The 22,020-nt window shown below is 48.7% G+C and overlaps 1 protein-coding gene across 11 annotated transcripts in view; it reads right to left on the reverse strand.

Moving 5' to 3' along the window:
- Positions 1-260: 260 nt before the first annotated feature.
- Positions 261-22,020, reverse strand: part of LOC101947369 (IgGFc-binding protein-like) — a 365,233-nt gene continuing 343,473 nt past the window's right edge. For 10 of the 11 annotated variants that reach the window (XM_065574394.1, XM_065574392.1, XM_065574389.1 and 7 more), the window contains 12 exons: positions 21,625-21,953; positions 20,502-21,087; positions 19,027-19,355; positions 14,174-14,747; positions 12,465-13,063; positions 9,892-10,456; positions 8,230-8,828; positions 7,487-8,057; positions 7,097-7,296; positions 4,982-5,356; positions 2,292-2,575; positions 261-625 (listed from right to left, as the gene is read on the reverse strand). In XM_065574394.1, the coding sequence (XP_065430466.1) occupies positions 616-625; positions 2,292-2,575; positions 4,982-5,356; positions 7,097-7,296; positions 7,487-8,057; positions 8,230-8,828; positions 9,892-10,456; positions 12,465-13,063; positions 14,174-14,747; positions 19,027-19,355; positions 20,502-21,087; positions 21,625-21,953 (5,021 nt within the window). In that variant the 3' untranslated portion in view covers positions 261-615. Of the gene's footprint in view, positions 626-2,291; positions 2,576-4,981; positions 5,357-7,096; positions 7,297-7,486; positions 8,058-8,229; positions 8,829-9,891; positions 10,457-12,464; positions 13,064-13,365; positions 13,591-14,173; positions 14,748-19,026; positions 19,356-20,501; positions 21,088-21,624; positions 21,954-22,020 lie in introns of those variants that run through there. The other variant, XR_010594098.1, reaches the window with a different exon arrangement.

Below are 22,020 nucleotides of genomic sequence, written 5' to 3' on the forward strand. Positions count from 1 at the left end.
TGACGGTGCTGTTAATTCCCCGGTGAGGAAAGCCAGAAGTGATGGGGATGATTTGTGGGCATGACCCGCATGTGGGTCTCGGGGGAAGAGCAGGTCAGGAAAGGCATCACCTATCACAGTGTGGACAGAGGGAGATTGTGGTTAGGCACCTTCGCCCATAGTCCTTGCAGTGTATCAGCAGTAGGCCTAGGCCCGGAGTCCCAATTACCCAGCCCTCTTTACACCACTCTAGTGCTGAGAAGAGAGACAAATAGCCTGAGTCGCATTATGCTGAGGCTCCTTTATTCCATTTTGGCAGCATAAAGAGGCCTTAAAGGGTGGTGTGACGGGATCTTAGCACAGTCAGATCCAAGCGGAACACGGAAGCCATTTCCTGAGGCATGCCAGAGCCTGCTGCTTCACACACACCTTTGCAAACTTCTCTATTGACAAATCCAGATGAGATTTTCCGTCATGCACCCGGCACCACTAAACTCATCCACGCTGCAGGGAGCACCCTACGTGAAGGAACACATGTTTGTGTGCTAAGCTTTGACCTGTTACTGAGTAACCATCCAGCCCAGTCCAATGCAGAGAAGGGAAAGGGGGCGGGGTCCTCTGCAGCTCAGGTGGCTTTTAAACATCGCTAGGAGAGAAAGAGAAAGACAAAAATTAGTCCCTCCTGCTGGGTCACAGAGCGGATTGAGATTGACAGCACTTTTCATCCAACCACCTCAAAATATTGGATGAGGCTCCCTCCAGCAAACTGGAATGAAATCCAGTGAACTCCACTAACACTGGTATCATCGAGAACCCCAGAGTCCTTACAATGACTGCGAGTGTCTGCCCCAGCCCCGCACCTTGCTCTGGGGCCATAAAGATGACACAAGAAGAATTGCCCCAGGAAAGGAGCAATGTAAGGCTGGCAGGGGCAGACCTGTGCTGTCCACCTCATAAGTCCCAGTGTATGGGTCATAGGGCGAGAGGGGTAGTCTTCACAGTCTGCGGCACTGCAGCAATTCTGGGCTGATCCAGGCTGTGAAGCAGCCCTGTTATAAACCAAAGCAGCCCGTGGCTGCTCTAATTTATGCCAGGGGCTGAAGCAGAAGCAGAGCAAAGGTGGCACAGAACAGAATCAGAGCCATTGTCTTTACACCAACAAAAGTGGTACTGCAGGTAGCCATGGCCAATGGTTTCCATATCACAGGTGCTAGGTGGAGGCGAGGGGTTCCTAGCTGCCAGCCCTGAAAGTTCCTTCTGGGATTCAAGGGTATGTCTACACTGCAATCGGGAGGGGTGACTGCAGCATGGGTAGGGCTATCTGAGCTAGCTTTGATCGGGGTGGTGGCACCAGCTAGCTGCCTGACCATTAGCCTGTCTCTGACCCTAGATAGGTGCTTGAGCAGTTAGTCCAGGCTATTTTTACAGTCACTGCCATTTTTAGCAAGCTAAGTCGATCCAAGCCAGCTCAGGTACATGTAAACGAGCTGCAATCACACCTGATTGCAGTGTAGACATACCCTAAGAGTCAATCTGGGGTCTTTCCTTCTTAGGCACCAATGCCAGCATAACACCGACAGACCCCTGTCCTCGGTGGGCGGAATCAAACCTGGGATCTCTGGAGCTTAGTGCATTAGCTTCTACTGCATTAGCTAAAAGCCATATGGCCCTTAGCTAAGGCAGTAGAGCAGACTCATTAATCTCTCTCTCTAAGTGGTCTTGGTGCCACTAGATGGGACAGAACACCACACCCAGGAGGTGTGGGGGTTACACCAGCAGTACAGGTTCACCTTCAGGGAACCTGCTCAACCCTGTTGGATACAGGGGGGTTGCACAGGCGTAAGTGGTTGGAACAAAAACAGGACCATCTCACTCTTTCAGGGCTGCATTGGATCTACAGGGCCAACAGGAGGAAGTGCAATTTTGTAGGACTGGTTGAAATTTTGATGTCAAAGCTGTCGTGCCAACAGACAACCAACCGGGATTTCACTTTAAATGATAATTTTCAAGGAGAACATCAGCTTTCCTTGAACATTTTTGACTTTTTTCATCCAAAAACCAATCGTAGATCCTCCAGCACTGAGCATTCTGTAATCAAGCCTGAATGCTTTTCTAAAAGATCTGCTCCAACAGGAATTCTTTCGAGGCAGGTCTCTGGCCTGTGTTACACAGGTGGCAGGACTAGATGATCACAATGGCCCCTCTTGGCCTTGGAATGTAGGGAATTTATGAACCAAGCCAACCACATGATCACACCCGTGGAGAGTGAATAGCCAGGCTGTCTATAAGCAGCCCTTTGAAGAGCCCCTTACCTTCTTGAGAGATTTTGCGCCCTCCAAGCTTCAAACATGTCTGTGATGTTCCCCACAACCTGCCCGCTGGGCAGCCGCAGGTCATCGGAGATGTCGCCATTGAAGTTCCCGCAAGGTGCACACAGCTTGTTAGCCAGGCTCTCGTTGACTGTCACCGTCACCTCACCGCTCAGGCTGAACAGAATCTTTATTCTAGAGCCCTGGACAATCATGATGGTGCCCTGAGACTCACTTACAGACAAGTTGGATACGTTTACTGGGAGCTGCCTTTGGTGCCCTCTCACCTGGAAGGCACAGACAAGGAGGTCAGAGAAAAGCTGGGCACCATGGGAGGGAGTGAGACAGAGATAGTCTATGGACCCCAGTACAAGGCAATGGGGTCTGGAATCGCTGGGTCAGATTTTGCTCTCAAACAAGTGTAAAACCCGAGTAAATCCATTGCAGTCAGGGGAGTACCTCTGGATTGAGACTGATGTAACTGAGAGCAGGATCTGCCCCTCCACTCTGGGAGATGAGCCTATCTCTTTCCAATTCTTCTTCTCCTCATTTCATGGTGTGACTAAAGGAATCATCTCTCCTTTTTTTCTGACCCTAACATGGTCTTCGTTAGCTCATATTTCCGTAATTAGTGGCATTATTTCTATTGCAACAGCACCCGGAATCCCAGAGGTGGTTCAGGACCTCTTTGTGCCAAGTGCTGTACAAACACAGACCAAAAGCACAGTCTTCATCCCAATGAGTTTACAGCCTAATGCTTCATTTTCAGTCAGAAGAAATGTGGGTCAGATCTAATCATATTGACTGTGAAGGGCAATAAATTGGGGCCATCGGTCAACTGAGGCAGAGAGATCTAGCCCAGAACAACTATTTGACTGGTTCTCAGGAAACATGGGTTCTGTCCATGGCTCTGTTACTGACTTCCTGTGTGACGTTGGTCCATGTATCCTTTATCTCCCTTTGTGTCTATTTAGTTGTATGCTCTGTGTGATAGAGACCCTGATCTCAGGTGAGCAGGGACTCTCAGATCTCTTGCTGTGTGTCTGGGCAGCACCCGGCATAATGGGGCCTGATCACAGTTGGGGCCCCGTTGTGCTGCCATACTTGGGTGTCCTGATTCCCAGTTTCCCACCCCCCTACTTTAATAGAAATAATAATAATAATAATTAATAATAACTGGTACAGAGAATATAACGCTCCCTCAGAACATATTTCTTCAGTCATTAGAACCAAACTCAAAGCAGGTTTGTTTTAAAGTCTGTAAATACACAGATTAGAGCTGGAGGGGCGTGGAATGGTTTTCCACTATTGCCACAAGTTTTTGAGAGTTTGAAATTTTTTCTCATCCTGAATCAGTACGGGAAGTCTTCAAAAACTTCGCGAACCAAAAATCTGAATTTTTGCTTGTTTGTTTCGGGCCAATCAAAATGTTTCATTTCAGTAAAGTTGTGTCATTTCTATTTTGACTTTTTCCTTTTAACTTTGTTTTTAGACTAATTCGTCTAAAATTTGAAACACAAAGTTATACTGAAATGGAAAACCAGAATTTTTCATTTTGAAAATATTGAAATGTTTCATTTTGAGCATGTGGGAAAATCCTTTTTTCAGAGTTTTTTTCCACTTAGGAGCTTCGTCAAACCCAAGCCTGTTTCACAAAAAGTTTTGGGTTCAACGAACAGGCATATTTTGTCCAAAAAATGATTTGTCAAAAATCCTGCCCATAACACAGATATGCATTTTTCAGCCTTGTTTCTGGCTGGGACCAGGACTAGATCTACTCAAATCATCATCATCCTGATCCACAGATCTCACACGGTTTACAAAGGTGAGTGTCAACATTCTACAAAAACAACAAGGAGTCTGGTGGCACCTTAAAGACTAACAGATTATTTGGGCATAAGCTTTCGTGAGTAAAAACCTCACTTCTTTGGATGCATAGAGTGAAAGTTACAGATGCAGGCATTATATACAGACACATGGAGAGCAGGGAGTTACTTCACAAGTGGAGAACCAGTGTTGACAGGGCCAATTCAATCAGGGTGGATGTAGTGTTGACATTCATCCCAGTGGTTGCGTGGTTAAATACCCTGGTGAAGGTCTTTTGTTCACCGCAGCTTCCTACAGCTACTGCAGGTGAGACTGCTGGCATGTCAGGAACAGCCTTGCTATTGGTGGCAGCACAAGCTCACCATTAGAGGAGGGGGTTAGGGTCTCCCAGCTCTGTGTGGTGCTTAATTCACTGGCTAGATGAGTGGGCTAAAATTCAGAACGCATGGGTTTTAGTCCCACCCCTGGAAGGGGAGTTGGGTCTAGTGGATTAGAGCAGGAGTGAGCTGGGAACCAGGACTCCTGGGTTCTTGCTCTTGGAAGGGAATAGGGTCTACTGGGTTTGAGTGGGGGGCTGGGAGTCAGAACTTCTGGGTTCAATCTGTGGCTCTGAGAGAGAAGTGGGGTCTAATAGGGGTGAGCTGGGAGCCAGGACTCCTGGGTTCTATCCCTGGGTCTAGAGGTTAGAGCAGGGTCCTAACAGGAGTCCTGCACTCTATTCCCAACTCAGTCACTGACTCACCGTATGACTTTGGGCAGATCACTTCCCTTCAATAAAGCAGGGATCTTAATAGTGACTCACCCCCTCCCCCAGATTTTTGCCCCTCCCCCTTGGTTTAGGGTGTGCTAACCCAGCCTCCTCTTACCCAAATCTCCTTTTTCTTATTGACATGGATAAGATCCTCGCCGAAGAAAACGGAGATACCATCAGGAACGGCCAAGCCACCTTCTCTGAACACACTGACCACCATCCGGAACCAGGGGAGGTCTATCCCTTTGCAGAGGGAAGACACCTCGTAGGCCCCGTCAAGGAGGACTTCCCTCTCGACACCATCAAAGGATGTGAACCATATTCCTGGGGCCAGCGTGCACCGGCCCACCTGCTTCACGCAGCTGCGCACCCCATTCCTGAGCATGCATTTCTCCTCTTCGGTACAGTTTGTTTCCTCACAGATGACCTCGCCTGAGGCGTGGCAGGTGCAATTCTCGGAGCAGTTGCTGGACACATAGCTCTCCCCAGCCTTCAGGGAAATACCCAGACAAACAACTTTGTTAAGTGAACACAAAGGGAATCACACCTCGGCAGGAGGGACTGGAAGCAGCAATATATAGAGCTATGGGAAAGTCCCGCCGTGAGAGGATCAATAGAGAGAAGACGTCAAGGACCTTCCAGAAGCAATAGCTTAGCAAGGCTGATCACAGAGAGAAAGAGCAGGTGGATACAGCAGAAATAAAGAAAGCAAGGTGTGGGATTGACCGGTCTCCACACTGAGGTCTAATAACATCAAGTCCCAACACCTAGCAACATCCCCTGCCCAAGGTCTGACAACAAGGGGGGCGGCTGCAGTGTTGATTTTCATGTGAAAGGCAGATTTGCCAAACAGAAATTAGGCTTAGTCCCACCAACACTTTTCTTTACACACAGTCAATGCTCTTGTTTCCCAGGAGCCAGACTGGAGGGGAAGAGCCTCATATTCCACTCACTGCCCCCCTGAACTAAGGCTGGATCGGAGCTGGTCCCCTGGAGAGGAAAGGCTCCATCTTGCATTCCCCACCCACCTAAGCCAATCAATCCCCCGACCCTGGGCTGGATCAAAGTCCGATGCCCCTAGAGGAGAAAGGCCCCGTGTCCCATTTCCCCAACTCACTACGCCAGGCAGTCCCTCTGACCTGGGGCTGGCTCAGAGCTGGCACCCCTAGAAGAGCAAGGCCCTGTGTCCCATCCCCTGTACCCCTAAGCCAGTCAGTCCCCCTAGCCTGGGTCTGGATCAGGGTTAGACCCCCTGGAGAGGAATGGCCCGTTTCCCATTCCCTAGACAGTTCCCTACTGTACACTTGCTCAGTCTCTAATGTGCTGGACAGTTTCATTCCCTCGTGGTATTTCCTTCCAGATCTGTTTTACAATCTCCTGCAAACAAGCTTCATCTCAATACCTGGCTCTCTGGATACCTGTCTGATCTGAGCCCATGCTCAGAACCTTCTGGGAGTCACATTATATCCCAGGTTACCGGGCAGTTCCTTAGATCAAGCCACCGAGGCTGCTTAGAGAGGTCCATAAACTGTGAGCATCGTTGATCAAGTCTGCCCTGCATGGGCAATTACACAGAACCAATGAGACTCCCAAAGACCTGACACCCCCACAGGATGCTCTGAGCTCAGCGTAAAGCCAGGAAAAGATCTTCTGGGAGCAGCCTTTGCTTTGGTTATTCCAAAAGCCTGTCCTGGAATATAGAAAACCATCCCTGTTCTCAGTGGTGGCAGATGGCAGAACAAGAAGCAATGGTCCCAAGTTGCAGTGCGGGAGGTCTACGTTGGATATTAGGAAAAAACTATTTCGCTAGGAGGGTGGTGAAGCACTGGAATGGGTTACCTAGGGAGGTGGTGGAATCTCCATCCTTAGAGGTTTTTAAGGCCTGGCTTGACAAAGCCCTGGCTGGGATGATTTAGTTGGTGTTGGTCCTGCTTTGAGCAGGGGGTTGGACTAGATGACCCCTTGAGGTCTCGTCCAACCCTGATATTCTATGATCCCTGTAATAGAAATGATGGGCCCCACGTTGTGTATGCACAGCTGCCATTGACTGCAGTGGAAGCTGCATGGGTGACCCTGAGGGCAGGATTTGGCTCTAGGTTTTAGGTATAGCCGCATAGTAGGATACAGGACATGCCACTCTACAGTCACTCTAACCCCCATTGGGAATCCCATTGCCAGAGGAGAATGGCAGAATCTGGGAGAACAGATGGACAAATAACCCAGCACCCACCTTGATGTAGCGTCCATTGTGCACACAGCCACACCTGTCCATGGAGATACATGCCTCCGCATCGGACACATATTCTTGGTCACACCAGCAGCCTTCAAAGCACTTCCCGGTGCATTGGGCAGGGGCAAACAATCTCGCACAGGTGAAATCGCAGGATCTGGTACACAGCTCGTAGTGGCTGTTAGCCGGGCAGGTGAAGGCTGGAGGGACAGAAGAAAAATTACGACCATCACAGACAGAAAGCCAAATTAAGGTGAGGTCTCCCACCTAAATAAACAGAAGCTCCTACTTAGCCTAGAAGTCAGAGGCATTGTGGAGGTTCGATAGCACAAGAACCACAGCAGCTATAAGTTAAAGAAGTACAGATTGTAGATTGTCCTGTAGACTTACGGCAGAAGGAGGCTGTTCTCCAGGTCTCGATCTTGGCCCCAGCTGCCTGGCACGCAGCCATATAGGCCTGCAGGCTCTGGCAGAGGGTCTCTCCCCTTCCGTTGGTGGCACACATGTCATAGAGACAGTGGTTGAAGTACTCAACAGGACTGACTATCGAGTGACAGTCTCTGAAGGGACCTGAGGTGGCCGGGATCAGCCCACAGGAGCTCTCAGTCTGGTATGGCGCTGTCTGGGCTGCATCACAGATGGGGCACTTCTCACCACAGCCATCAGAGCATGTGACACCATCAACAGGCACCTTCCAGGAGGCAACAAATTCATCCACATTCTCGGTACTCTTCACACCGGGCAGTAGGAGATCATCGTTCTTGTCATCGTTAAAGTTGCCACACAAGCCGCATACATGTCCCTTATAGGTGCTGGGGACAGACAGTAGGAGGTAGGAGGCAGTGTCATAAAAGACTTTGAGGCCAGAAGCTGATTGGATAATGATGTTGTTCCCCTCTTGGTTGATCCAAAGTTTCCCATCATCCGCAGTGAGCGGGAGGGTGTAGAGCTCATCACTCACCTGTGCCAATAAGAGGGAAATTCACCCGTCACTAGTGGAGACTCAGCAGTGGTGTCCTGGTTTTACACACACACACACACACACACACACACACACACACACACACACACACACACACACACACACACACACCATTAGCACTAGGTAAGTCTAATCGCAAACAGGGACTTACCGCAATCTTCCACTTCCTCCCACTCTCCATGGCGATGGTGTAATCATGCAGGGAGACCACCACCATTGTCCTTGTCACAGCCATGTGGCCACCTCCAGGGCTCTCATTCTCCACCACCACAGAGAAGTTTCCTAGTCCAGAGTCTCTGCTGCAGACCTTGGCTAAGGTGTAAGTGCAGGAGCCCTGGAAGTCAAAGGCCCGTCCGTCAAAGGAGATGTAGTGAGATCCACCAGATGCGACACATGTTCCATAGCCCGTGGCATGGCAGCCCAGGACTCCGTTCTCCACCCTGCACTCCTCATTGGCTCCACAGGAGGCCTCCTGGCACTCAACGACCCCATTGTCTTTGCACAGGCAGCGTTCCTGGCAGGAGGCGCTGGGGTAGAACTCCTCTCCCTTCTTGTAATACATGGCCTGGTGCACACAGCCACACTGCGCGACAGGCATGCACTTGTCACCACTCAGGGTGAATCCAGCATCACAGAAACATCCTTCAGCACAGGGTTTGTCACACCGATCTAGAGCCCACAGCTCGTTGCAGTTGGAAGGGCAGCTAATTCCACAGAGTTCGTAGTGAGAGTTAAGAGGACAGGTGGGTCCTGAAGAAAAAGAATTCAGAGAGAATTTGAATTTCTGTGAGGAGAAATGTGGTTGAACTAACAAATCATCTTGGTCAATGTTGTTGAAAGTCTCTTTCTTTTCACATCCATTAGGATATGGTTAGAGCAGGGGACTGGGAATCAGGACTCCTGGTCCTAGTTTCATCTCTGGGAAAAGTATAGTCTAGTGATTAAATTAGGGGAGTGGCCATCAGGACTCTTGGGTTCTATTCCCATCTATTGGATAAAGGGTCACCTCTTGACTAGAATAATGGGAGTCTACATTCATGCATTATGTTGCAAGCAGGGGGGCTCCGAACTCCTGAGTTCTTTTCCTAGCTCTGCTACCTATTTATGGAGGACACCTTTGGCCAAATAATTTGCCAGCTGTTTTCCTAATTTTCCCAGCCGATCAAATGGGGATAACAATACTTACCTATCTCGCAGTGACTTACAAGACTTAATGAATGTTATAAAATGTTTCTACTTCTCTAAATGCCAAAGTATTAATTCAATTTACTCTGGAAAGGCAAAGTGTAAGGCTTGGTCTACACTACAGACTTATGTCAGTATAAGTACATCACTCACTGGAAAATCCACACCCACACAGTTATACTGACCGAACTCCTGGTGTAGACAGTGCTATGGCAACAGGAGGGCTTGTCCCATTGCCATAGCTACCGTCTATAACTCTCCTATCGGCATAGGTTGCGTCTTCACTAAGTGCTACAGCGGCACAGCTGCATCTGTGAAGCTGCAGCTCTGTAAGTGTAGACAAACCATGAAAACACCAGGAACAGAAAAGAGGAGCTCTAAGAGAAAGTTTACAGGACATCTAGACATTAAGTAACATGATACAGAATGAAAAAAATATTTCAGGGACTAAAATTTTAATTGCATGTTGGAAATGTCTAGGGCTAGAATCTGTAACAAAGATATCGCACACTGTAAATTAAAACTCAGAACTGGGTGGGTGAACAATTCTGACCCCACCCTGCAGAGGGCGCTGGTGCACATGTGCAGTAGCCAGTCCCTGAAGCAGAGTCCCGCAGGCGACACTTACTGCAGAATGAGGGCGATCTCCACTGCCCTATCCGGATGCCCCTGGCCTGGCAGGATGTGACGTAGGTGCTGATTGCGCTGCACAGTGTGTCCTGGTGACCCTTGTATTGGCAGGTGTCATAGAGACAATCATCAAAGAAGGGATCTGGGTCGATGGCCCCGTGGCACTCTCTGAATGGCCCATTCTGTCGGGTGAGGACCCCACAGTACTGGTCTCCCTTATAGGGTTGTTTCTGAGCCTCACTGCAGACTGAGCAGTCCCCGGTGCAGCTAGACGAGCACCCTGAGACCTCCCCCACCTTCCAGCTGTCGGCGAACTGAATCTCATTAGATGTCTGAGTTCCATTCTTCATGGTCAGATCGTCGCTGGGGTCCTGATTGGCATTGCCACAGAGGCCGCAGACAGCATTGGCGTACGTATTGGGTATGATGACCCTGGCGTAGCTGTACCAGTCGAAGCTCACTCTCAGGTCGAAATTAGTCTGAATAAAGCCATGGACTCCACTGATGTAGGCCTTGAACTTGTGCTGATGGGAGAAGGGCAGGTCCACAAAGACACCATTGACCTGGAAAACATACAGTAGAGATTGTCAAGGACTTCACTCAGTGCACTCAACATGAAATAATTCCATTTCCACGGAGCAGCCATGGATGGTCTGGCTCCAGAATTTATATTTCTGAATTGGATGGAGGGTAACCTAGTGCATTAATATTTCATCCCATTGCCCCTTACTATAGCCCTTTCCTTTTCTAAAGCTCCTTCTATCCAAGGAGTGTTGCTCAGTTAAAGCATTAAAGACTAGAGCTGGGTGAAAAATCTCACACAAATAATGTACTTGCTTATACATGCAATTTTTGTTGACCAGAAACTATTTCTATATTTGATAAAAATTGGAGGGATAGTTGTGGTGGAAAAAAAAATCAGGCTGGATGCACAAGGGGCCATATGCAGGAGCAGTTTTCTTTATAACCTTTAGCCCAGTCATTAGACCACTCACCCGGGATGTGGCAGACCTGGGTTCAGTTCCCCCCACTGCCTGATACAGAGCAGGATTCAACTTCGGTCTCACATTTAGTACCTACTGTTGAAGCTGTTCTACTTTGTATAACTAACTAGTCAATAGAGCAGGAATTTGAATGTGGGTCTCCCCCTGCCCCAGCTGAGTGCTTAACAGACAGGTATAGAATCATTCTTATTCTTGCTCTCTGGGCCAGGGACTAGTCAAGTATTTTATACAAAGTGGAACAGCTTCAACAGGAGAGATTGAGGGCATATCAACACTACGGACACTATGTGCTGCTGACGTGTCAAGGTCCAGACATGTCCTACGTTGATGGAAGGGGTTTTTCCAGTGGAGGTAGGTAATCCACCTCCCTGAGCAGTGATAACTAAGTAGATGGAAGAATTCTTCTGTCAACCTAGCTGTATCTACACCAGGAGTTAGGTTGGCTTAACTACAGTGCTCGGGGGGAGGGGCGGGGGGGAATTTTTCACACCCCTGAAAGATATAGCTTAGATTGATTTACATTTTAAGCGTAGCCCTGCCCCAGAATATCCCATAGTCCAGTAGCTAGGGGACTCTCCAGCAAATTCAAATTCCTTCTCCACATCAGGCAGAAGGCGGAATGGAATCCAGGTCTTCCACATCCCAGGTGATTGCTCACCCACTGGCCTAAAGGGAGTCATTAGCACCGCTGGTGACTGCATGAACCTAGCCCATCATTTCCTTGATTTTTTATTGCCCGGAAACAAAACAAAAAGTTTCCTTTCAGGTGGAACAGAATTTTTGTCAATATTTTCAGAACTGGCAGTGTATCAAAGAACCAGTTATTTGGCTAGCTCTACTCACAACAGCCCTGTGAAGTGAAAAGATCTTATTACCCCCTTTAGCGTTGGGGAAATAGGCCAGGTCTACCCTGTAATCTTACATCGGTATAACTACGTTGCTCCGGTGTGTGAAAAATCCACCCCCTGAGCAACGCAGTTACACTGACCTAACCCCAGTGTAGACAATGCTATGTCGATGGGAGGACTTCTCCTGTCAACATAGCCACTGCCTCTTGAGGAGGTGGAATACCTATGCTGACAGGAGAAGATCTCCAATCAACGTAGTAGCATCTTCACAAAGTGCTACAGTGGTGCAGTTGCATCGGTGCAGTGTTTTAAGTGTAGACCTGCTCATAGAGGTACAAAGATAGGAAGCAACTTGCCCTAGGTTATTAAGCCAATCTGGGGCAGAGAGAGGAATAAAATCCTAAGTGTCTGAATCCCAGCTCAAACCACTTCCCAGGAGTGGAATGCTGGAGCTTTAGTTCTTAGCACCGTCTGCTCTAACCTTCTAGTCCCCACAGCTGTGATATAACCTAGGCGTCCTGACTCCCAGCCCCCCTGCTCCAACCACTGGACCCCACTTCCCTCACAGAGCCAGGGATGGAATCCAGGAGTCCTTGCTCCCACCCCCTGCTCCAACAACTAGACCCCACTCCCTCCCAGAGCTAAGAAGACAACATAGAGCCCAGACAAGAGATCATTGAAATGACTTCCTGCATTCCCCAGTGATCCTCGGTCCCTACCTGGATCTTGCGTGGATGCTCCTGGCTCAAGCTGATGGTCATGTTGTAGACCTCTAAAGTCACTGTTTTGGTGAAGGACATGGCCTTACTGCCTCTATTGTTGTTCTCCACTTTGACACTGAATGGGGTGAGTGTGGGGTCCTCAGAGCAGAGAGCTGCGAACTGGTAGATGCAGGTGCCGATGAAATCATACTTTTTCCCATCAAAGGTGGTGTAGTGAGGGTCTCCAGTACCTATGCAGGTGGAGTAGCTGATCGCATGGCAGCCACGGACCCCATTGACCACGGAGCATCTTTCTTTGGCCTTGCAACTGGTCTTCCTGCAAACCACTGTGCCCAGGCTGGAGTCACACCTGCACTGAGAGTGGCAGTTCTCATCGGCCCAGAACTCCTCACTGGGTTTGTAGTAGCGACTGTTGTAGTCACAGCCGCAGCTCCCCACAGGGACACACTGGCCAGCACTGAGGATGTAACCATTGTCACACTGGCAGGTCTCCACGCAGGGCTCCCGGCAGGAGGAGGGGGCAGTTCGGTCAGAGCAGCTGGCTGGGCAGGCGTTCCCACAGGCCTCATAGTGGCTGTTCTCAGGGCAGGGCAGGGCTGGGACAGGGTTGGAAAGGGGAGATTTAAAAATACAGGAAATGAATGAAACAACCTGCCTAAACACAGTGAGAGCTACAGACAAATTCTTACATGCAGTGCGTTATCCACCCTGCATGAAACAGCCAAAAGGAAAAGGATGGTGGAATTAACCTCTGCATTCAGGAACCAAAAGGCCATATATGTCTGCAGCCAAATCTCACAGGCCATGAGTCAATCAGGGTCAGCTCTTGGGTATAAAGAACACTTAGGGTCTGCACGGAATGCTCAATAAGAGTACTCTCCTTTGAGTTAGTGCTGACCTTAATGGCACAGTGTGGTGCTAGGGGGCGCTGTTCTGCAAACAAAGGAGCCGGATCTGATTAGGAGGTGCTCTCCACTTGAGTCCGTGCTGACTCCAATGCCCCATTGTTGCGCTAGTGGGCACTGTGCTTCAGGGAGTGGGGTGGAAGGCGCAGTAGGGGATGCTCACTCCTTGGAATCAGTGCTGACTCCAATTCCCAAGGGTGACACTAGGAGGCGTTGTACTGCAAGAAGCAGAGTAGGGAGCTCAATAGGTGGTGCTCAGAGTCAGTGTTGGTCCCTATGCCCAAGAAACCCAGGCATTCACAACCCTATGCTCAGGTCATTCACCATCCTTTCCACCAACAGAGTGACCAGATGGCCTACTGGAACTGAGCGTAAACCAGATTTACCATTTCATGGGAAATACCAAGATTTTGGATTTTCTTCTGTTCCGAAAGGGAACGGAAATGAAATTCCTGTCCCAGACATTGTTGCAGGTCCATCAAAGTGTTTTATTTTGATAAAATCAAAACACTACTTTCTGATTTCAACCTTATAAAACTTTTAAAAAATGTTTTATATATCTAAAAATAATTAGTTTTGTTGTCAAAAGTCGTTTCAAAATGAAACATTGAAATGCTCCATTCTGAAATGTTATTGACATGCTTTGTCTCGCTTTTTGAAATTAAATTTTGTCAAAATCTGAACTTTTTTCTAAACATTTTGAATTTGACAAGAATGGCATTTTTCCTCAAAACTCCGGTGGAATGAAAAACATCCAGGCTTCTCTACTGACTAGCCTGATCATACCCGTGTCAGACTCACCACAGCCAGATGGCATCCTCCAGTCATGGACGGTGACCCCATGGTTTCTGCAGGTTGCTGCGTAGGCCTCCAGCGCCTGGCATAAGATTCTCGTAGCGCCCCTGTTCAGACACACATCATAGGTGCAACTATCGAAGAACTCACTGGAGTTCACTCTGGAGTGACACTCTCTGAAGGGCCCTCCCGGTGCTTTGCTGATCAACCCACAGTGACTGTCGCCCCTGTACAGCTCCCTTGTGCTCCCATCACATGTCAGGCAGTTCTCTTGGCAGGAATCCCAGCAAAAAGGATCCCGGTCTTGGACTTTCCAACTGGCAGCCCAGCCCACGATGGAGGAGACTTTGGTGCCGCTTGCTGACGTCATGTCATCTTCAGGGTTCTGGTTGAAGTTCCCACATAGGCCACACGTGGCACCATAATAGCTGCTGGGGAGGGTGATCACCAGATGCCAGTCCCAGTTGTATGCCACCTGGAGACCAAAGTCCGTCTGCAGGATGGCGCGGAAGCCGCTCTGATACACTCTGATTTTACCGTCTGACAGTGTCACTGGGAGACTGGTGATCACACCGTTTAGCTAGAGACAAGGACAGGATGGGGTGTTATTGCTCTTTCATCCTAACTTGTTCTTATTGCTTATGTCATCTCACCACTCATTTCGACTGTACCTCATTGTCACTCTAACCAGTGGCATGTACAATAAGGGGGCCAAATCCTTCATCATAAGAATGGCCATACTGGGTCAGACCAAAGGTCCATCTAGCCCAGTATCCTGTCTTAAAACAGTGGCCAATGTAGCCCCTGTCAGGTGCCCCGGAGAGGATGAACAGAACAGGTAATCATCAAGTGCTCCATCCCCTGTCGTCCATTCCCAGTTTCTGGCAAACAGAGGCTAGGGACACCATCCCTGTTCATCCTGATTAATAGCCATCACTTTTTATCCATTCCTTACTCAGGAAGAGCCAATGAAATCAATGTGAGTTGGCCTGAATATATTAAGAACAGGTTTGACAAACACCTGTCAAGGATGGTCTAGCTATACTTAATATTGCCTCAGCCCGGGGAGATGGACTTAGATGACCTCTTGAGGTGCCTTCTGGCCCTACATTTTTAGAATTCTGTATACAGTACTTATCTATCTACAATATCTACCTACAGTATCTGTCTGTCTGCAGAATTCTCTATGCCTATCTATCCATCCACACTACCTAGCTATATTGACTAGTCACCTACAGAATCTAGCCATCCATCCATCCATCAATCCACCCACCCACTGATTTCTCTGTCCACATTATCTAGCTATATTATTTACCCACCCCAGTATCTATCTATCTATAATATCTAATTATCTAGAGGTGTCTAATATACAACCCATCTGATATATTTGTATGGCCCACATGACACATTGGGAATCTCCAGAATCTAAGCTTTCATTTTTATTTATTTTATTTTATTTATTTGTTTGTTTGTTTAAAATATTTTTTGGCCTTTATGGCTGCAAGGAAAACCTTCCAAATGTGCCCCAAGTGTGACTAGTTTGGCAACATCTGCCTGAGTCTGCAGAGAGCCTAAAACGATGACCCCCAATGGTGTAAACTCCACTGCCTCTACTAAGCGGATGAGAGCATCAACTGTAAAGCCTATGGATAACACTTCAGAGACAATACCAGCTATTATTAATCCCTGTGTGGCAAAAGTGCTTCCCCCACATAGAATTATAGAATCATAGGACTAGAAGGGATCTCAAAGGTCATCAAATCCCATCCCCTGCACTCATGGCAGGACTAAGTATTATCTAGACTATCCCTGAGAGGTGTTTCTCTAACCTGCTCTTAAAAATCTCTAATGATGGAGATTCCACAACCTCCCTAGGTAATTTATTCCGGTACTTAATCACCCTGACAGGAAGTTTTTCCTAATGTCCAACCTAAACCACCCTTGTTTAAACCCATTGCTTCTTGTCCTATCTTCAGATGTTAACGAGAACAATTTATCTCCCTCCTCCTTTTAAAAGCCTTTTATGTACTTGAAAACTGTTACCATGCCCCCCTCCCCCCAGTCTTCTCTTCTTCAGACTAAACACATCCAATTTTTTACATCTTCCCTCATAGGTCATGTTTTCTAGACCTTTAATCATGTTTGTTGCTCTTCTCTGGACTTTCTCCAATTTGTCCACATCTTTCCTGAAATGTGGCGCCCAGAACTGGACACAATACTCCAGTTGAGTCCTAATCAATGCGGAGTAGAGTGTAAGGGTATGTCTACACTGGCAAGTTTCTGCACAACAAGTTATACCACTTTTATTAAAGTGCTAGAATTAATCCACTGTTGCATGTCCACACTGTGCTCCTTGTGACTGTGAAGCGCATCCCTATTAGCAGCTCTTGCAACGGCAAAGACAGCAGTGCATTGTGGTAGCTATCCCACTGTGCACCTGGCCGCAGGATGCTTTGGGAAGGGTTTGCAATGCCTCATGGGGCAGTCACAGCATCACATGATGCAGGTTTCCCAATCCCATTGTTCCATGGGCATCCTACTACATTGCCAGCTGCTTTTCAACTGAAGGGGGGCGGGGCAGAGTGTGTGAGTGTGTGTGTGTGTGTGTGTGTGTATATAGAGGGGGAAGAGACAGCATAGGCACCGACTCTGTGGGTGCTCCAGGGCTGGACCACCCACAGGGCAGCTCCCTGCCCAGGTCACCTCTGCCTCTGCTCCGCCTCCTCCCTTGAGTGCGCCGCGTGCCCACTTTTTCCACCTAGGTCCCAGCGCTTGCACCGCAAAACAGCTGTTTTGCACGGCTGGGAGGGAGGGTGGAGGAGGGGGAACGCGGTGTGCTCGGGGAAGAGGTGGGGCCTGGGCGGGGATTTGGGGAAGGGGTCCAATAGGGGCAGGGAGGGGGCGGAGTTGGGGAGGGGACTTTGGGGAAGAGGTTTGAATGGGGGCAGGGCAGGGGCGGGGAAAGGATGGAGTCGGGGCAGGGCCGGGGGGGGGCATGAGCACCCATCGGCGCTGGAGAAAGTTGGCGCCTATGAGAGACAGTGTGTTTTGGGGGACAGAGAGTGTGTCAGCATGCTGTCTTGTAAGTTCAAACAGCAGCAGGAAGCAACCAGTCCTGAGGCAGCGAGAGGGGGAAACCCTGACATCAGCCCCTGCCTCCCTCCCCAGCTCTGTGCATAGCAATCTCTCTCTCTCTCTCTCACACACACACCTGCCTCTGTGTTCAACAGCACGAGCATTCAATATTAATGTTTTTTTGTGTCTCTGAGCAGATCAGCACAGCATGCAAGGGCTGTCAGAAAGGGAGCTCTGAAAGGGGAGGGGGCGCATGTCTCCAGGGCAGCCGAGTTCAAAACAATGAACAGAGCGACCACTTGAAGGATTCTGGGACACTTCTGGAGGCCAACTGATTGCTTTCTGCGCTGTAATGTGTTTACACTGCCAATACAGCGCTGAAGCCTCTGCACTTTAAGGCTTATGACTCTCATCGAGGTGGCTTTTTGCAATGCTGCAACTGAGGAATTTCTGCGCACTAAGTGGCTTGGCAGTGTGTACACCTCAGGAGTTACACCGCAGAAAGCTGATTTACTGTGCAGTAATTTGCCAGTGTAGACAAGGCCTAAGAAATACTTCTTGTGTCTTGCTTACAACACTTCTGCTAATACATCCTAGAATGTTTGCTTTTTTTTGCAACAGTGAATCATGGCGTGTACAAATGCAATGTTAGGTTGCATTAACAGAGGCATAGAATGCAAGTCACGGGAGGGGATAGTATTGCTCTACTCAGCGCTGGTTAGGCCTCAGCTGGAGTACTGCATCCAATTTTGGTCACTGCTGTGTAGAAAGGATGTAGAGAAACTGGAAAGGATCCAGAGGCGAGCAACAAAGATGATCAAAGGGATGGAATGCAAGTCAGATGAGTAAGGCTACATTTTAGTCACGGGTATTTTTAGTAAAAGTCATGGATAGGTCACGGGCAATAAACAAAAAGTCACAGCCCCCTGACCTGTCCATGACTTTTATAAAAAATATCTGTGACTAAATCTTACCTACTGGGAGGTCGGCACTACTGAAGACTGCTGTTGGGTGGCGGGGGCAGCGCGGGGCGACGTTTCGGCTGGGGTGGGGCAGCCCAGGCCCTGCTGCAGCTAGCAGCGGCCCAGGGCTCCCTGATGCTGGTGTGTGTGTGTGTGTGTGTGTGTGTGATTCTATGCATTTCCAACTGTTGATAAGAAGATGTGAGTAACAGTGTGTGTGTGGGGGGGATATTAGCTTGGGTCACTATACAAAGTAAAAACTGTTTCCCCATGCTAATTCCCCCCCCCCCTTCTGTTACTCTCACCATCTTGTCAACTGTTGGAAAATGGGCCATCCTGATTATCACTACAAATGTTTTTTTATCTCCTGCTGATAATAGCTCACCTAATTGTTCACCTTAATTAATTACTCTCGTTACAGTTGGTATGGCAACACCCATATTTTCATGTTCTCTGTGTATATATATCTTCCTACTGTATTTTCCACTGCATGCATCCGATGAAGTAGGTTCTAGCCCACGAACGCTTATGCTCAAATAAATTGGTTAGTCTCTAAGGTGCCACAAGTACTCCTCCTCGTTCCTTTCTTTCTCTGTCCTTTATATAGGAGGGAGAGCCTTCTCCCATGCATCTTTTAACACCTGAAACAACAGCCCCACCTTGTCCAGGTTAGAAACGTCACCTGAAAACATCTTTCTTCCCATTTGCCTGTGTCTTTCTCACATCCCCTGATTCTAGATACCATTTGTGAGGGATAGACACTATGACAAATCACTGTAGGTTGTAAGTCCAAAAGGTGCAGTCCTGAAATCAGAGACTTACCCGGACTTTGCCAACTTCCCTCTTGTAGATGGAGATGTTGTACCCATAGACATAGATGTTGGTCACTCGTAGAAAGGAGATGGCCTGGCTGCCCCTGTTATCATTCTTCTCATCGATGGTAAAGGGCTCCAGGGAGTGGTCATGGCCACAGTACATGGCAATGGTGTAGGTGCAGGTGCCCTGGAAGTCAAACGTCAGGCCATCAAAGGTGTGATAATGCGGGTCCCCCCAGCCCCAGCAAGTTCCCACGTAGTCGGGAACACATGTCGCGTGGCCATCCTCTGTCTTGCACGTCTCCTTGGTTCGGCATTTCAGGGCTTTGCAGGTTTCTGAAAGGAGAAGGCCCAGTCACATCAACAGAGTGGGGGACTCAAGTCAAGTGCCTAGGGTGGGGAAGCAAGATCTGCCATGGGCAGAGCATTCATGCAGAACCAACTGAACCAACCAGGCATGCTGAGGATACTCAACAGAACTTGGCTTGCTGCAAGCTCTGGTCCCAGTTGAGTTAAACACTCAACCTTATGAGCAGTTCCATTGAATTCAATGAGGTTACATGTTTAAAGTTATGCATGTGCTTAAATGCCCCTGGTTCTGATCCAGCACACCCTCAATAACCCATTGCTGTGGCACTGAAGTAATTGGCTAATTCCCACTGACTCCTTTGGGAGTGGCATTTCAGTCCATACATCAGTGAGCAGGCCCGCTGACGGCGCAGGGGGGAAGGGAGCATTGCCCAGGGCCCGGGCGATTTAAAAGGGCCAGGGGGCCCCAGGCATTGCTGCGGTAGCAGCCAGGAGCCCCGGGTCCTTTCAAATCACTGAGATGGGCTGCAGGGCTACTAGGCGCAGGGAGGGTGGTACCTACGGCAGCGAAGGCAGCCAGGCGGGCATGTGGAAGTCCTGGCTGTGCCGGAAGAGCACGCCCAGCAGTGCAGCTACCCCGGGGCCTGGAATTGCTGTCGTCGGGCCTGTCAGTGGGACCCACACATGCTAGGGGTTAAATTCTGAGAGTTGTAAGCACCTTTTACTCCCATGTATTTCAATGGGAGAAAAAGTTAATCTCCTGGATCTCCCCTCATAACGCCTGGATCTCGCACAGCTTTGTTCTTATGCTGTTTCACTCTGAAGACCACTAGAAATGCTCCACAGACTCCTATGGCCCATAGACACTGAACTACACCATTGCCTGCTTGCTAGATACATTGCACTTATAGCCAAATTGCGGATAAGCTACCTGTGTCTGTCAGTCTGTCAGGCTTGCAAGTTCTTCGAGGGGAGACTACTAGGGTACACTTAACCAAACAAAGGAAATCCTACAGAATAGGGGGAGATCTACCCTAAAACGCTGTGAAAACACCAATGCCCCAGAAACCTGGATATTCCCATCCCCATACACAGGTCACTCACCATCTCCTCCATCAACAGGGGAAACTGTTGGATTAGTCCCATTGCCACCTGTTTCGACAGAATACCAACCTCCTAATTCACCACAGCTGGATGGTGTCCTCCAGTCATAGACAGTGACTCCATAGTCCATGCAGGTGTCTGCATAGGTCTCCAGCGCAACACAGAGAATGCTCTTGTTCTCCTCATTCAGACACACGTCATAGATGCAGTTGTCAAAGACGTCGTCGGGGCTCACCTTGGAGTGACACTCTCTGAAGGGCCCTCCCGGTGCTTTGCTGATCAACCCACAGTGATTGTCATCCCCATACAGCTTCCTTCTGCTCTCATCACATGTCAGGCAGTTCTCTTGGCAGGAATGCCAGCAAAAGGGATCCCTGTCTTGGACTTTCCAACTGGCAGCCCAGACCATGATGGCGGAGACTTTGATGCCATTGGAGGACATCATGTCGTCTTCTGGGTTCTGGTTGAAGTTCCCACAAAGACCGCACATGGCACCATAATAGCTGCTGGGGAGGGTGATTTCCAGATGCCAGTTCTTGTTGTATCCCACCCGGAGGCCAACGTCCGTCTGCATGACAGTGCTGAGGCCCTTCTGGTACAGTCTGATTTTTCCGTCTTTCAGCGTCACCGGGAGACTGGTGATCACACCGTTTAGCTAGAGACAGACAGGAGGAGGGGAGGAACATGAAGGGCATTATTCTTCTTTCATCCTCACTTGCAATTACTCCAAATGCAGTCTCACCATTCATTTTGGCTGTTATTCATTGTCACTCTAACCAGCAGCAAGTAAAATAATGGTCAAATCCTTAATCAGTTTTTACTCATTCCTTATTCAAGAAGAACAACTGAAATCAATCCAAAGTCCCTGAATAAACACAGAATTTATCTAGCTTCATTATCTACCTACAGTATCTGTTTCCAGAATTCCCTATATCTCTACATAGATTCTACCTACCTGAAATAGCTATCGATCTAGCCACAAAGTCTTGTTTTTGCTCTCTATCTCTCTATGACAAGGTTTTCAAACATACAGATCATAGAGAGCAGATGTATTTATCTACTTGTATTGCCCACATGACATATTCAGCTGACGGCATCTGTTTGGGATTCTGTTTGTGCGAGAGACTACACAAACAAAAGTACTGTGCTTTGTAGGTCGAAAAGTGCCAGAACCCCGAGCTGGGAGACTCACCCGGACTTTGCCAACTTCCCTCTTGTAGATGGAGATGTTGTACCCATAGATGTAGACGTTGGTCACTCGCAGAAAGGAGATATCCTGGCTCCCCCTATTGGCGTTCTTCTCATCAATGGTGAAAGGCTCCAGGGTGGTGTCGCTCCCACAGTATTTGGCCAGGGTGTAGGTGCAGGTGCCCTGGAAGTCAAACTTCAGACCATCAAAAGTTTGGTAGTGCATGTCCCCTGAGCCCAAGCAGGTTCCCATGTAGTCAGGAATACATGATGTGTGGCCATCCTCAGTCTGGCATGTCTCTTTGGTCCGGCATTTCAGAGCTTTGCAGGCATCTGAAAGAAAAAAATTTGGTCATATCAACATTGCAGGGAACTCAAGTCCAGTATCTAGGCTCGTAAG

The sequence above is a fragment of the Chrysemys picta genome, chromosome 20 (genome assembly GCF_011386835.1).
Source record: "Chrysemys picta bellii isolate R12L10 chromosome 20, ASM1138683v2, whole genome shotgun sequence".
In the NCBI taxonomy this organism is placed as follows: domain Eukaryota; kingdom Metazoa; phylum Chordata; order Testudines; family Emydidae; genus Chrysemys; species Chrysemys picta.